Raw genomic sequence first — 11,492 nt, forward strand, 5'->3', positions numbered from 1 at the left:
GTGGCACCCAGCACCAGCACCTGCTTGGGATAATTCTCTAGCGTGGCAGCTTCTTCGGCCAGCGGCCAGCCCGGGTCTTCTCTGGTTTCAGGTGGGGATGGCTGCCCTGGGCCACCAGAAGCCCAGCCGGCAGAGAGGAAGACCAGGGCAATTTGCTCCTTCCTCCCCAGCCCCCCCCCAACTGCTTTTTATTTCTCTCCCCTCACCCAAGGTTGTTAGCCATTGCCTTGACAGGTCTTACCCTCCCCAAATCTTGGAGCCATTTTCATCTCAGAAGGATCTCAGCAGCCTTTGCTGAGGACTGGAGCACCAAGCCAGTTCCGAATGAAGCCCCTCCCTCCCTCCAGTCCAAAGACCCAGGCCCCTTTAGTTAAGGAAAGAAAGGCACTGAGGGGGGGAAGGGGTAGCATCCTTCAGATCGCTTTATTTACAGAGGTATTTGAGAGACGGGGGGGGGGGGCCCTTGGAGATGAATGGAGGAAAAAAACCTGAGTTGGGCACATGGGCCCCAAAATGGCTGTTGGGCTGCTCTGGAGGAATAGCCGTGGGGAGATGCCGGAGCTGCGGCAAATATGATGGTGCCCAGCAATTTATGTCTTTTTCTGTTTGCGTCCTGTCGAAAGGGAAAAAGAGTTGAAAAGCAAGGTGGCTGGGCAAAAGACTCTCCCCCCATTGATCTAGCCCATCCCCCCTCCCTCTCCTCCCCTTCCCTCCCTTCCCCTCCCTCTTCCTTGCACCCCATTATTCCTTCTCTCTCTTTTCCCCACTCTCGGCCAACCTACGCAGTTCGTTGTTCCTAGTGATGGCGATGGAGGCCCGGGCCCTTGGGCCCTGCTGCGTGAAGTGGTACCCGAACCGGGTGAGGGAGGGGCAGTTCTCCAGCATGGTGGCCATCTCCATCTCCACTGAGTCGCCCAGCCGCTGGCGCTGGGGGGGGGGGGGAGACAGGAGAAGTAGTGTGAAGTGGAAACTTGAGGGGGGGGAATATTCTAAAATGTAATTGTTCCCCATTTGGGGGAATGCAGGACCCCAAAATGTGACTTGGTGGTGTCCGACTTCTGAACCGTGTCAACTTTAAGCTCCCAGGATTCCCCAGCTGGCTGGGGAATTTTGGGAATGGTAGTCCACCCGCTTAAAGTTGAAAGCCCCTCACCTGGTTGTCCACCTTCAGTTCAGACAGGGTGCCGTTTTCCTTCATGGCTTTGATGACGTCCATCATCCCTGCGCTGGTGATGAAGTTGGATTCGATATTGAGGCTCTGAAGAGTTTTGTTCTCCTTTAGCATCTCGGCCACCGCCTAGAAAAAGGGGTCGGAGGAGAGCGTCACTGGGGGGATCGGCCCCCACGGGGAGCCAGACTCCATGGGTTCGGGGTGCCGGTCCCTGAGATAGGACCTTGGGCACTTACCTGGGCCACCGGATCGTTGCTTCTGGTGGCCACCAAGCTGAGCTTCTTCACCTGAGTGTTTGTTTTCATGGCTTCGCAGATCTCTCTCAATGTCTGGATGGGGATGTCCTGCCGAGAGAAGAGGGGGGGGGGAAGTCTGTAGAGGGGACACGTCCTTTGCTCTCCCCATTGCTCTTTTGGCCAATTCACCGCGGGGGTCCTGTTGCCATTTGACACCGACCTTGATGTTATTCAGGTTCACCTCATCCAGGTCTCTGTCGTTGCTTCGGATTTTCGCCAGGGTGTCTTCGACGTTGGTGGGGTTGGGAGGCTCGTCCGGGACAGGCTTGTATTTGTCCGGCTGGACGACACCTGCGCAGAAGAGAATTGGGGCGGGGGGGGAAGAAAAGGGGCTGAGTGACCCTCTTCTCACTTCTTGACCTCACCCTCAAGTCCTGAGTTTTGGCCGAAGGACGATATTGGAAGCCAACCGAGGCTCCTGGCCTGAAGACCACCCTCCTCTGCTCCCCAGGGTGGTCCTCCCCTTGGCTTTTGAGGGGAGCAGGGGATGATGAGCTGTGTAGTGGACGAGACAGCGTTCAGCCAAGCAAGACAGTTTCTTGACCCCAGGCGGAATGTGGGGGGTGTTCTGGGCTGAAAGATTGAGTAGGGGGATCCTGGTTCTTTCTCCCGCAGCCAAGGCAGGGGAAGGCATGGCTCTCATGAGGGCTAGAAACTTGATGGGAAAGGGCCTCCTCTCCTAAACCCAAACCAAGCCTCTCACTGTTGATGCCTTCCGTGTTGCTGATGGTGCCGCTGCAGATGGCATCGTAATATTGCTTGTTGCTCATCAGGGTGTACATGCCCAGGATGGCTGCAAGGAAGGAGAAGGAAAACAAGCCCAGATGGTTTGAAAAAAACGAAACAAAAAGAAAACCCAGGCTTGCTGCAAAATCAGGCACGATTCTAAAGTGGAGCAGGCGACCGAGAGGGGAGCTGGCAGAGTGCCGGGCAGGGGCTAAAATCAGAAACACGGCTGCCCTATCAGCTTACACCTGCTGAGGAAGAGGCTTCCTTGCTGAGCGGGGATGTGGGGCAGGCTGCTGACACCCCCTCCCTGCCCTCCTGCTTCTCTGGGCCAGACGAGGCCTCTTCTCTGCAGAATGCGGAAGGATTTCTATCCTGCAGGTCTACGAAGGAGCTGCGCCCCCAAAACCAAAGCTTTTTTTTCTGTGCATTGATCCTAAGCGGGACTGGACCCAACCCACAACAGCGGCAGTTCACAGCCAACTGCCCCCGGCTGGGGAGGCTCCACGGGACCTTGGATGCAGGTCGCTCTTTGGCGTCTGTGGGCCCATTTTACCTGCAATGTCGCACATTTCGGCGTCGGTGGCATTGGCCAAAGCTTCTTCCAGTTCCGGCTCCAAAATCACGTCTTCCTCTTTGACGATTTCTTTCTTGGGAATTTTAGGGATGAAAGGCTTCCCTGCAGAGGGAGAGACAGAAAAGGGAGAAGAACGGAAGAAAAATGTGGGTGCAAATAAATTGAAGTCAGCTGTCTTTTCCTTCCTTCCTTCCTTCCTTCCTTCCTTCCTTCCTTCCTTCCTTCCTTCCTTCCTTCCCTCCTTCCTTCCCATCTATCAGCTGTGCAACATTAGCCCCTCATTTCCCCCCTCTATTGAACATTAACATTGCAGGGATTCCCAGCGATTCGTTGACAATCCGCTGTCCTCCTGTCTGGAATCGCTCCCTCTCTAATGTCCCTGAAACGGCCTTCATTCATGCCGGTAATTTGGACACAGAGAGGAAGTTCCAGATTTATTAATAGTAGTCAGATGTTGGACGATTCCGTTATGGAAGGAAGAAGAGGTGCCTTTGGCTTAAATGCGGGGACACCAGCACGGATCCCGTCCGATCAGCTTGAAACAAAAGTCCTTCCTGAGCTCCCAAGAGCAGGAAAGAAAAATATTTAATATTTCAGTGACTTGCATCAAGGGAATGGGATGAGAAAGGTTGCAACGGGCTCTGATTTGGTAGGGAACTAATTTTCTTTTCAAACAATGAATGAGGGGTCGTTGGTGGTCTCTGAGCTTGGTTGTTTTCTTGCAGACGTTTCATGACCCAACTAGGAAACATCATCAGTGCTAGAAGAAGCATTTGCAGCCAACCTCAGAAGCGCTGATGATGTTACCTAGCTGGGTCATGAAACGTCTCCAAGAAAACAACCAAGCTCAAGGACCACCAACGACCCCTCATTTCAACCTTTAGCTACAAATATTCTCTGTTATTGGTAAACAAGGAATCCAGGAAAGTCCCCCCCCCCTGAAAAGAATAGGGGGGATTTTCAGGGAAATCTTAGTTTGAGTCCAAGGGATGGACTCCAGACAGAATAGAGGCATGGATGGCAAAGCGGATGCATTAACATTTCCCCTTTGGTTTCTCTGCTCTGGCGGCTCTCCCCCTCTCCGTCTGGGGCCTGAAACCCCCCGGGGAGGGAAGGAGGGACCCCAGACTTCCTCTGAGCGCTGCCGGCATGGACAGTGGAGCCCAGGTGGGCAGCCCTGCCCTTACCTTTCTTCTCCCCCGTGAAGGGCACCAGGTCTTCCCTCTCCTTCACCTCCATCGCCTGCTTCTCCAGGTGCTGCATCAGGGCATCACGATCTAGGGGCCCCGTGGGGTCTTTCTTCGTCTGGTCCCGTTGCCGGAGCCCAGCTGGGAGCATCATGTTCTAGGAAGCAGAGCAGAAATTGGGGTGCAGGGACGGTGACAGCCTGGTGAAAACCCCACTGGGGTTTTCGGGGGGGGGTCACACCAGTGGGCCTTGGCACAGGAGTCTAAACAGGACCCAACGTTTAAAAGGGGGGGCAGGATCAGCTGGAGGGGGGCAGAGTGATGGGTTTTATGTTAGGGATTGTTAATCTGTCAAGCTGGCTGTGAGCTGGGCAGCCCTAAAAATGTGTGGAATGAATGAACGCTTTTATTTTATTTTATTTATAAAATTGGTCACCCATCTTACCAGTTACAACTAGATAAGTCACAACTTTATTGCTCTCCCCAAAACCTGAAGACGGCACAATTTTGCTATTTAAATGCCCGCTTCCCGCTCTCACAACGGAAGAGGCTCCGCCTCTAATCCTCTGATTTCGGGAGATTTAGAACGGGATCCAGAGCTTCCGAGGGTCCTCCTCCCCCACCCCTGATCTCACTTCTGGATCCATTTCCTGCAGCTCCAGGTCCAGCTGATCCAGCTCCTCTGGGGAGAGTTCCTTGAGCAGCTGGTCTTCATCGATATCTCGGTATTTCTCCAGCTCTTGTCGGTAGGAAGTCGTCATGGCGAGCGTGGCCAAGAGGCCGATGGCGGAGGGTCTCCCCTGTGAGAAAAAACCAGCCAGGCCCGGGAAGAGCTACAGTTTACAGGAAGCCCAAAGAACTGGCTGCAAACTTGCTTACGGAGCAACAGGGGGCACTATTAGTGGATGGATCAGCGGAACTCCCTGCCTCATGATTGTCGGAATGCTCTGTCATCCTAATCACAAGTGCTTCCTAGAAACTGGGGAATGGCTGGATGAACCTGGCACCAGGGCCTTTTTATGCCGTCCTTTGCAGAGTCCCCGCTTGTTTCAAGGATCTGGGCCAAGGAATGAAGGCGAAGAAGCACTTAGCAGCCTCCAGAGTTTTCTCAGCCGCTGAGCTGGCTGGAAACGATCTTGGCCTTTTGGGCTGGCCAGCTGCCGATGGCGTGGAGGAAGGAGAAGGGTGTTGACTGAGCAATGGGGCCAGCTGACTCTGCTGCCACCCGCTTTACGGCTGGGGATCCAGTTCCCCCCAGGGCCTCCTTTTATGTCTTGAGAAATGCACGGTGGGCAGTGATTATAGCCCAAACACCCTGCACATGGAAATCTACGCTATGAGAAGAACGTCTCCGCTGTCACCGTTTTTCCCAGGTGCTGTAGTCAGATCTGAGGTGGCCGCTGACCAGAGGGGAGGAGCCTCAACTGGACTGCCCCTCCCCACCTTTTTAGGCACCTGCAACTCTTTTCCAACTCCCTCTCCCGAGTTGTGAGGTCACAAACCACTTCATCCTGTGTCGGCTGGTTTGCTGGTCAGTCTGTCGCCATTAAGGGATCAATATTCAGTTGATCCCAAGTAGCAAAGCCTACGCAACGTTTGGGAAAATGCTAGCAGGAAAAAAACCCACCCAACTCTCAACTAAAAGAGCGGCTTTGCCACTGGAGAAATGAGTTTAGCAGATGTCCAGTTCAGGCCTTCCCCTCCTCCCTTTTCTTCACATTTCGTGGTGGCCAGCAGGTAGAAATTTGAGCCGGAGGGTTGAACTTCTGCCTTGGCCGCTGGTGACCTAGCCGGTGTGGTGGGACTCATCCCATTTTTCTCTAGCAAGAGGGGGGGGGGGGAAGAGATCACCAACAGGGATCCCTTTCGCTTAAGCTTCCTGTCTGTGGTTTCTGCTTTGCTCTATCTACAACTTTGGGAGAAAGTTGCCAAAAATAATTTGCACACAAACGCACGCGCACACACACACACACAGCCCATCCATCTCTTGGGGGAAGAAACCCTGCATTTGTCCAGTATGAGGGATGCTGGCCATTTCACAGATTTTGGAAGACCAAATCTGGAGGAAGGAGGATGTTTTTTTTTTTTTTTTTATGGCTGAGCATTTTTAGGGAAAATTCATCCTATCGACATCTTCCGATGCTTTTAGCTGATTCTCAAGACAAAGACGCCTTTCTTGTGGTGATGGGGGGAGATGGCTTCTTTTGAGCAGGAAAGCCACCTTGTTCTGGAGCCGAAAGCAACTCTAAGCTCAGAGGCACTCTTGCTCCCAAAAGCAGATCTCTTTGCAGACCCCTGTTCTGCCTTCTCCCCCACCCCAGGTCTCATCCCCCAATAAACCCCCTCTGGACCGCCGAATTCTTCTCTCGGAGGCTAATGCAGATAAAAGCCAAATTCACACAGTCCCGGGAGCCATTCTCCCCCCACCTTTCCCAAATCTTTGCCCCCAGAGGACCCTCCTGTCCTGGAGTAGCCCCCCCCCCGCCGCCCTTCATCACGGGTGTGGCCAGGTAGCCGCAACGCCAAGCCCAGATCCAAGGAAGCTTGTTTACTTCCCTCATTCCCGACTGGCAAGGGAGCCTCGGCGCCGGATCCGCACCCGGAGCAGCCTCGGCGAGCGGGTGGCGCTCCGGATCTCCCCGTCTCGGCCTGACCCTCGCCGGGCAGGGAGGTGGACCCCCCCACCCCTCCGCGGGACCGAGCCTGCCCGAAGCCAGGTGAGTCGAAGCGGCGGCGAGGGGCGAGAAGCGGCGGGAGGGCTCCGGATGCCTACCTTGCTCGGCGGCAGCCTCTGCCTGGCCCCCCCGCCGCCCCCCCGCCGGTGTGCACCCAGCCGGGCGGCCAATGGCGAGGCAGGCGAGGCGAGGGGAGGGGGAGCCCGGCGCCTTTTTTTTATTTTAGCCTGGCAGAAGGGCGGGGGGGGAGCCGGAGCCGGGATCGCCCTGCAGACTCGCTTATCAATCACGCCGCAGCCGCCCCGCCCGCGCCCCCCCCCGCCTCCCCCAGCGGCCGCGGTGGGAACGGCCGGCCCAGGAGGGAGAGGCTGCCTCCCTTCCCTCTTTCTCCTTCCTCCCTTCTCGCCCTTTTTCCTTTTCCCTCTTTCTCCTTCCTCCCTTCTCGCCCTTTTTCCTTCTTTCCCTTTCTCCTTCCCTTCCTCCCTTCTTTCCCTTTCTCCTTCCTCCCTTCTCGCCCTTTTTCTTTCTTTCCCTTTCTCCTTCCTCCCTCCCTTTTCCCTTCCTTCCCTTTTTCCTTTCTCCTTCCCTTCCTCTCTTCTTTCCCTTTCTCCATCCATCCACCCATCGTTGTAAAGTGGTTTAAAAAAACCTATGCGTGCTTTAATTCCCACCCGCGTTCCCATAGACACTCTGAAAATCTGAGCAATCATCATCCCGAAGTGATCTATAGGGGCAAACTGCCCCTGAACTTGGAGTCTCCACTGATCGGCAAGCCTCCCTGGTTTTGCTCAGAGCAGAAGAGCCCCACCCCCCCCCGGGATCAAAACGACCCCCGGCCTGTCTAAATCAGTACCTCTCTTTCTCCATCGGCCAAGAGAGGCCTCCAGGAAAACTGCAGGCAGGACTGGGACACCACAGCCCTTGCTCGCTGTCTGCATTTAGTTTTCACAGATACGGTGCCCCTGACCTTGGAGGTTCTGCGTGGCATCCTGCAGCCGTGCACGGAGCTAAGCTTTTTGACCAGGCTGTTTCCCACAGGCGTGTGAGCGAGGAAGTATTGAAATAGCAGGAGTAAGGCTGTCGATCCAGCTAATCGAGTTCTCACATAAATATTTCTGATAAAACATTACGTTCTTTCGTTCGCCAATGGGGTTATTGGGAGATCAACCTCCAGTGACCTGGTTTGACCAGCAAATGAGGAAATCAGAGTTTGCATTTTGCCAGTCCTTGCCCGCTCGGGATCTTTCTCACACCCAAAATCTCTGCGCTTGCCAGTAAGCGTGAACCCTCTCAGTCTGATCCTCAGGAAATTATTCCTAAAAGCGAAGCGGTCCAGGAACGCTGGCCGAGAGATCTGTTCGAGCTTTAACAGTTTCAGTTCGATTAAGAATAAGGACTTCCTATGCAGCTATGTATTTATCATTTTATTTTATTTTTTAAAAGAAGATACTAGCAACTGAGAATGAAGGCATTGTTGGGATTATAGCTTTCCCTGCTCTATCCAGCCTCCCTCCAAAAGGCAATCCCTTTTCAGTGCAGCTGGAAGAGTGACAGGGCCGCTCTCTACAACAGACCCAGAAGAGGCACAAAAGCACAGAAAATAAATAATAAGAGTCACAGTAAAGAGGGGAAATATACATATATAAAGGGGTCTTTTAGGAAAGAATCAGTACACTGTTGGAGAATGGTGAACGAGCTGGCAGAAGCATGGTACGTGTCCGATTTGTTAATGATACCATCGGACTTCTGCCTCTGGTCAGGAGCAGTTCCACCATCTGGATATGCAGCAAATTGGAAAGGAATAAACCAGAAATAAAACAAAATCCTTTGGGCCCTGTTTTCCCTTTAGGACGGCCAACTGGAAATCTTTTGGCTCTTGCTTTCACTGAAGAACGGCTGTGAGGCTGCAGCCGGGGTGGGTGGCAGGTTCAGCCGTGCCCCTCCCCTTAAACCTTTTGGAAACTGCCTAAGCCCCCCCCCCAAAAAAAAAACAAGTCTGGAAACTTCTGGATGTGGCTCTTGAGAGTGCCAAAGGAGCTGTTGACGCCCGCAAGGGACGACAAGGAGGCCCTTTGGCAGAAACGGAGGGGCCGTTGGGAGCTCAGGTGGCCGGCACGCTCTGCTTGATGATGATCTTCTGCCGGGTGGGCCGGAGGCCGGGCTCGGGCATGGGGGAGCCGGCCGCCAGGGCAGCGGAGGCGCCCGCGCTGGGCAGCCCGTGAGCAGTGATGTACTTCTTGTAAGCCTCGCGGATGATCTTGAAGGAGCGGAGGTTGGAGTAGGGGATGTCAGTGACGGGGTCCCGGTAGATGGCGGTCTTGTGGGTGACGGGGCAGATCTCCTTGACGGGCAGCCTGGGGGGCGGGACTCTGGGGAAGAAGCGCTCAAAGGTGTTGTCGTCGCTGAAGGTGACAAAGGTGCGGGAGCATCTTGCAGCGGGCGCAGCAGCTGAGGGGGGCTCCAGAAGACCCTCCTGCTCTAACCTAAAAGCCGGAAAAAGAAGCAGAGGTCAGGTCTCAGGCCCCAGCCCGGCTGGTGTCTCGGAAGTTGTGTGTGCGTGTGTGTGTGTGTGTGGTGAAATGGCCTTTGGGGCAGGACCCACAACTGCAGCCAGGGGCCCTAAATGCCACCCTGGTGTAGGTAGCCCTTGATTCATGACCCACTTCTGTGGCTAAGTGAGACAGCCATATTTAGGTCCTGGGCAAAGCAGCTGCCGGCTGGGTGCAAGGGGAAGGGGGCGCTTACCCCTCCACGTCCACATTCTCCTCCTTGTACCCCAGCTCGGAAATGAGGGGCATCGTCCCCGAGTAGTAGCGTATGGTGGGGCCTGGGCACTTCCGCTTCTTCTGCACCTGCCTCTTCTTATCTGCCTCCAGGCGTTCATAAGTCTCCAGAGAGCGCAAGTTGAGCTCCTCGGTGATCTTGGCCTCTCTCAGGAGCTCTTCCTGGGTCAGGGGTCTGTCGTAGCTGGGGCCGGCCCCCTTCTTGCGCCTGGACTGCACCTGGCGCTCCTGGAGGCGCAGAAACGTCTGGCGAGTGTGCTCGGTGGTGGACTGGCGCATGTATTTCCGGCCTGTCGCGGGAAGGGAGGAGGAGATGGGAGGCTGAGCAAGGGGGCTTCAGGCCAGGCTTGGGAGAGAAGGAAGCGACTGACCCTCCCCCCATCCACCTGCCCCCCCCCAGGACACTCACTGTCCACCGTGTCTTCCAGTTCTGCGGGGGCCGATCGTTCCTCTCTGGTCTTCTGCGAGCTGCTGGCCGGGGCCTCAGGCTTCTTCAGCCTCAGGCTTTTGATGGGTTCCTACAAAGGGTTCAGACTCACTCAGTGGCATGTCACTAAGTGGGTGAAAACCCGTTAGGGGCCTGGAGGAACACGTGCCTGGCTGAGGAATTCTGGGAGTTGAAGTCCACAAGTCCTAAAAGGGCCAAGTTTGAAGACCCCCTGCTCTAGGTCAGGGTCTCCTGCTTGAGCAGGGGAGTTGGACTAGATGACCTCCAAGGCCCCATCCAGCTCTATCCCGACTGAAGGCGAGCCGCTCTGGGGCTGGCGTTGCCCGGGAGGGTCTCACCTTGTAGGCCTTGGTGACTACCCTCCGCTTCCGCTTGGGCACCGAGTCGTCCTGGTCGCTGCTGGGCTCGTCCCCTTCGTCGATGTCGAAGTCCGAGTCCACCTCGTCCTCGCTGTCCGACTGGTCCCCCTTGTACTCATCGTCGCCCGATTCCTGCCAAAGGAGTTCAGTCTCCCAAGTCCCATCCTTCTGGGCAAGACACCTCGGGACTACAAGGCCCATTCGCTCGCCACCCATCTATCAGGGATGGGTGTGGGGGTGCTGCACCTCTCATGCAGCGAGAGGGGAAAGGCTGCAGACGGCTGAAAGTAACTGGGCAGGGGAGGATGGTCCGGGAATCCAGTCCAGCCCGGGGGCGACCTGTTGGGGAAGCGGGCCCTGGAAGGATTCGTAGCCCCGCCCCCGCTCTTCTCCCAGCCAATCCCCGCCCGCGTCCGCCCTGGCCACGCCCCCTCCCCGCGCTCCGCCGCCGACCTCCGTGAAGCCGCCGTAGGTGATCTGGTAGAACTCGTCCTCCTCCTCCGCCACCAGGAGCCCCGAGAGCCGGTTCCCCGCCGTCCGCCGCGGCGCCCGCCCGCCGGCCAGGCCCGACGCAGAAGCGGAGGCCGACGAGCCTGCCGCTCCCGCCATCGCCGCCATCGCGCCTCCGGATCGATGCGCTCGGCTCGCCACTGCGGCGCCTGCGGGGAAGGCCGCGCCGAGCCGGGCGGCCAGGCGCGATAAGTCGAGCGCCGATGCGGCGACCGGGGATGGAGCCAGGCGAGCGCCCATGGAGGCGGGGGCGCCCTGGCCGCGCCCGGCCTTCTTTTAACGGGGGCGCGGGGGCTCCCCGGATTGGCCCCCCGGGAAAGAGGGGAGGGCTTTGCGAGGTAGACTGCTGCCGGCCGTGGAGGCTCCATTTGCCTCCTGGGCGGCTTTATTCGCCCACGGCCGGGGCTGCGCCTCCCCCTTTTGGCGCGGCGGGGGCGTTGCAGGCGCTGCTCGAGATTTCAACCCATCAATCAGAATAGAGCTGGAAGGGACTTTGGAGGTCCTCCAGTCCAACCCCCTGCTCGATTTGCAAGGATTAAAAGCAAATCATCATCATCAAATCCTGCACTCTTGTTTTGGGCGTGGTTGGATTTCTCCGGGGGGTTTTGTGGGCTGCTTTCGGCCCGTTTCCCCAAAGATGGAATAAAACGAATTTATTGTAGGATCTGCAAATAAATCATTCTGAGATCTGACGTCACTCCGGCCTGGCTCGTGGCGTTATAGAGGCGAGTACAGAACATTGGCGGCGTTGCTAGAGCGA

At 56.3% G+C, this 11,492-nt stretch overlaps 2 protein-coding genes across 5 annotated transcripts; both read right to left on the bottom strand.

Moving 5' to 3' along the window:
* Window positions 1-388: 388 nt before the first annotated feature.
* Window positions 389-6,887, bottom strand: TMOD4 (tropomodulin 4). Of its 4 annotated transcripts, none has more exons than XM_039363632.1 (10): window positions 6,731-6,887; window positions 4,593-4,757; window positions 3,958-4,114; window positions 2,750-2,872; window positions 2,171-2,260; window positions 1,628-1,758; window positions 1,408-1,515; window positions 1,154-1,297; window positions 783-927; window positions 389-613 (listed from the first exon to the last, which is right to left on the bottom strand). In XM_039363632.1, exons 2-10 carry the CDS (start codon window positions 4,716-4,718, stop codon window positions 591-593), a joined length of 1,047 nt encoding a protein of 348 aa, XP_039219566.1. In that variant the 5' UTR covers window positions 4,719-4,757; window positions 6,731-6,887; the 3' UTR covers window positions 389-590. The 4 variants fall into 4 exon arrangements, with proteins under 4 accessions (XP_039219566.1, XP_039219569.1, XP_039219565.1 ...); XM_039363635.1 differs by lacking the exon at window positions 6,731-6,887 and adding an exon at window positions 6,514-6,706; XM_039363631.1 differs by lacking the exon at window positions 6,731-6,887 and adding an exon at window positions 6,510-6,706.
* Window positions 6,888-8,041: 1,154 nt separating this feature from the next.
* VPS72 (vacuolar protein sorting 72 homolog) lies at window positions 8,042-11,120 on the bottom strand. Its single transcript, XM_039363629.1, has 5 exons — window positions 10,676-11,120; window positions 10,202-10,354; window positions 9,825-9,933; window positions 9,378-9,705; window positions 8,042-9,115 (listed from the first exon to the last, which is right to left on the bottom strand). The coding sequence occupies exons 1-5, from the start codon at window positions 10,970-10,972 to the stop codon at window positions 8,734-8,736; spliced, it is 1,269 nt and encodes a 422-aa protein (XP_039219563.1). The 5' UTR covers window positions 10,973-11,120; the 3' UTR covers window positions 8,042-8,733.
* Window positions 11,121-11,492: the final 372 nt, after the last annotated feature.

This window comes from Crotalus tigris, unplaced genomic scaffold, assembly GCF_016545835.1.
Source record: "Crotalus tigris isolate CLP2741 ecotype Arizona unplaced genomic scaffold, ASM1654583v1 scf7180000019553.37968852642:3898890, whole genome shotgun sequence".
NCBI lineage: Eukaryota > Metazoa > Chordata > Lepidosauria > Squamata > Viperidae > Crotalus > Crotalus tigris.

What these genes read in the sequence shown, in the direction of transcription:
- TMOD4 (XM_039363631.1), bottom strand. An exon ending in TGCAGGAAATGGATCCAGAA is followed by an intron (nt 4,115 to 4,592) that starts GTGAGATCAGGG and finishes TCTGCTTCCTAG; the next exon opens with AACATGATGCTCCCAGCTGG. An exon ending in AACTGAAGGTGGACAACCAG is followed by an intron (nt 928 to 1,153) that starts GTGAGGGGCTTT and finishes CCCCCCCCCCAG; the next exon opens with CGCCAGCGGCTGGGCGACTC.
- VPS72 (XM_039363629.1), bottom strand. Translation starts at nt 10,972, where the DNA reads ATGGGCGCTCGCCTGGCTCCATCCCCGGTCGCCGCATCGGCGCTCGAC. An exon ending in ACTGGAAGACACGGTGGACA is followed by an intron (nt 9,706 to 9,824) that starts GTGAGTGTCCTG and finishes TTCCCGCGACAG; the next exon opens with GCCGGAAATACATGCGCCAG. An exon ending in GAGAATGTGGACGTGGAGGG is followed by an intron (nt 9,116 to 9,377) that starts GTAAGCGCCCCC and finishes TCCGGCTTTTAG; the next exon opens with GTTAGAGCAGGAGGGTCTTC.